Source organism: Pyrgilauda ruficollis, unplaced genomic scaffold, assembly GCF_017590135.1.
Source record: "Pyrgilauda ruficollis isolate IOZ18807 unplaced genomic scaffold, ASM1759013v1 scaffold126, whole genome shotgun sequence".
NCBI lineage: Eukaryota > Metazoa > Chordata > Aves > Passeriformes > Passeridae > Pyrgilauda > Pyrgilauda ruficollis.
The window spans coordinates 167,588-168,801 of NW_024510988.1; the positions used below are offsets into that span (position 1 = coordinate 167,588).

Here is a 1,214-nt window from a genome sequence, read left to right on the forward strand (position 1 = left end):
CGTCTGGCCCCGCCCCCACCGGCACGCGGCACGCGCCCATTGGCGCGGCTGCCGGGGCTGGGCCCGCGCGCCAATCCCTCAGCGCGCGCGAGCCCATTGGGCCACGTCGGGGGAAGCCGGAAGCAGTCACGAACGGAAGCCGCGGCCCCATTGGCCGGGAGCACGGAGGGGGGGGGGGACGACGCCGCCTCCCGCCGGCGTCGCGGCCCAGGCAGGGAGCCGCCGCCTCCCCGCACCGTCCCGCACGTACCTGCGGCGGGCACGAAGGAGAAGAGAAGCAGCCAGGGCAGCGCCCAGCCGGGCAACCGCGCCATGCTCTGTGGGCACCGCTCCGCTGGGCTCGGCGGGACTCGGCTCGGCCCGGCGGGACTCGCCCCGTCTCGGCTGGGCTCGGCAGGACTCGGCTCGGCCCGGCGCGCGGAGGGGGGGGGGGGGGGGGGGAACGACGCCGCGGCGGGGGGCCGCCCGAGCGGCGCGCGTGCCGGCATCGCGCGTGCGCCTCAGGGCAACCGAGGCTTGCGCGACCCGCCTGCACCGTGTGCGCCCCCTGGCGGCCGAGAGGCGCCTCGCGGCCAGGCCGCCGCCAAACCACGCCCCCAGTGTAGACCACGCCCCCACGTGCGCCCCGGTCCCGCCCTCGCTCGGCTCGGCAGGGGCTGGGCACGGTTCGGGCTGGGCACGGCTCCGGTTCGGCTCGGGTTCGACTCGGGCTGGGCACGGCTCCGGTTCGGCACGGGCTGGGCGCGGTGCATCCCCAGACCCCGCCCTCTTCCGGGCTCCGCCCCTCCCCGGCCCCTCCCGTGCCGCCGTTCCGGTCGCTGCCCGCGGGTGTCCCCTGCCCTGCCCGCGGTCCCCACGCTCGGTGCCGTGCCCTTAGCTCGCTCCCAGTGCCCCCCAGGCAGGCTCCGGTGTGCCGGCGCCGTGCTGCGGGTTCGGAGCCCACGCAGGAGGGACAGCCTCGTTCATGAAACGCTTTATGACCGGGCCGTCCGCGCCGCCACCCCCGTCCGGCCCCAGCACCGGGGGACAGCGCTCCGAAATTACAAAAGGTTCACAAAAGGGGTCAGTGGGCTGTCCCCGCCGCACGGGGCCAGGCCGGGGCAGCCCATGGCCTCTCCTTCCCTGGAACACCACGGCAGCGAGCACCAGCATCAGCCCCAAAGCCAGCACCGCCCCAAGGCACACGGCTCGGGCCCCAGCAGCTCTTTGGCAGC

The 1,214-nt window shown here is 76.8% G+C and overlaps 1 protein-coding gene across 2 annotated transcripts in view; it reads right to left on the reverse strand.

The window, feature by feature from the left end:
- HYOU1 (hypoxia up-regulated 1) overlaps window positions 1–417 on the reverse strand; it is a 13,400-nt gene extending 12,983 nt beyond the window's left edge. Inside the window, exon 1 of one of the 2 annotated variants that reach the window (XM_041458179.1) lies at window positions 251–417. In XM_041458179.1, coding sequence (XP_041314113.1) covers window positions 251–314 — 64 coding nt within the window. In that variant the 5' untranslated portion in view covers window positions 315–417. The remainder of the gene's footprint in view (window positions 1–250) is intronic. The other variant, XM_041458180.1, reaches the window with a different exon arrangement.
- Window positions 418–1,214: the final 797 nt, after the last annotated feature.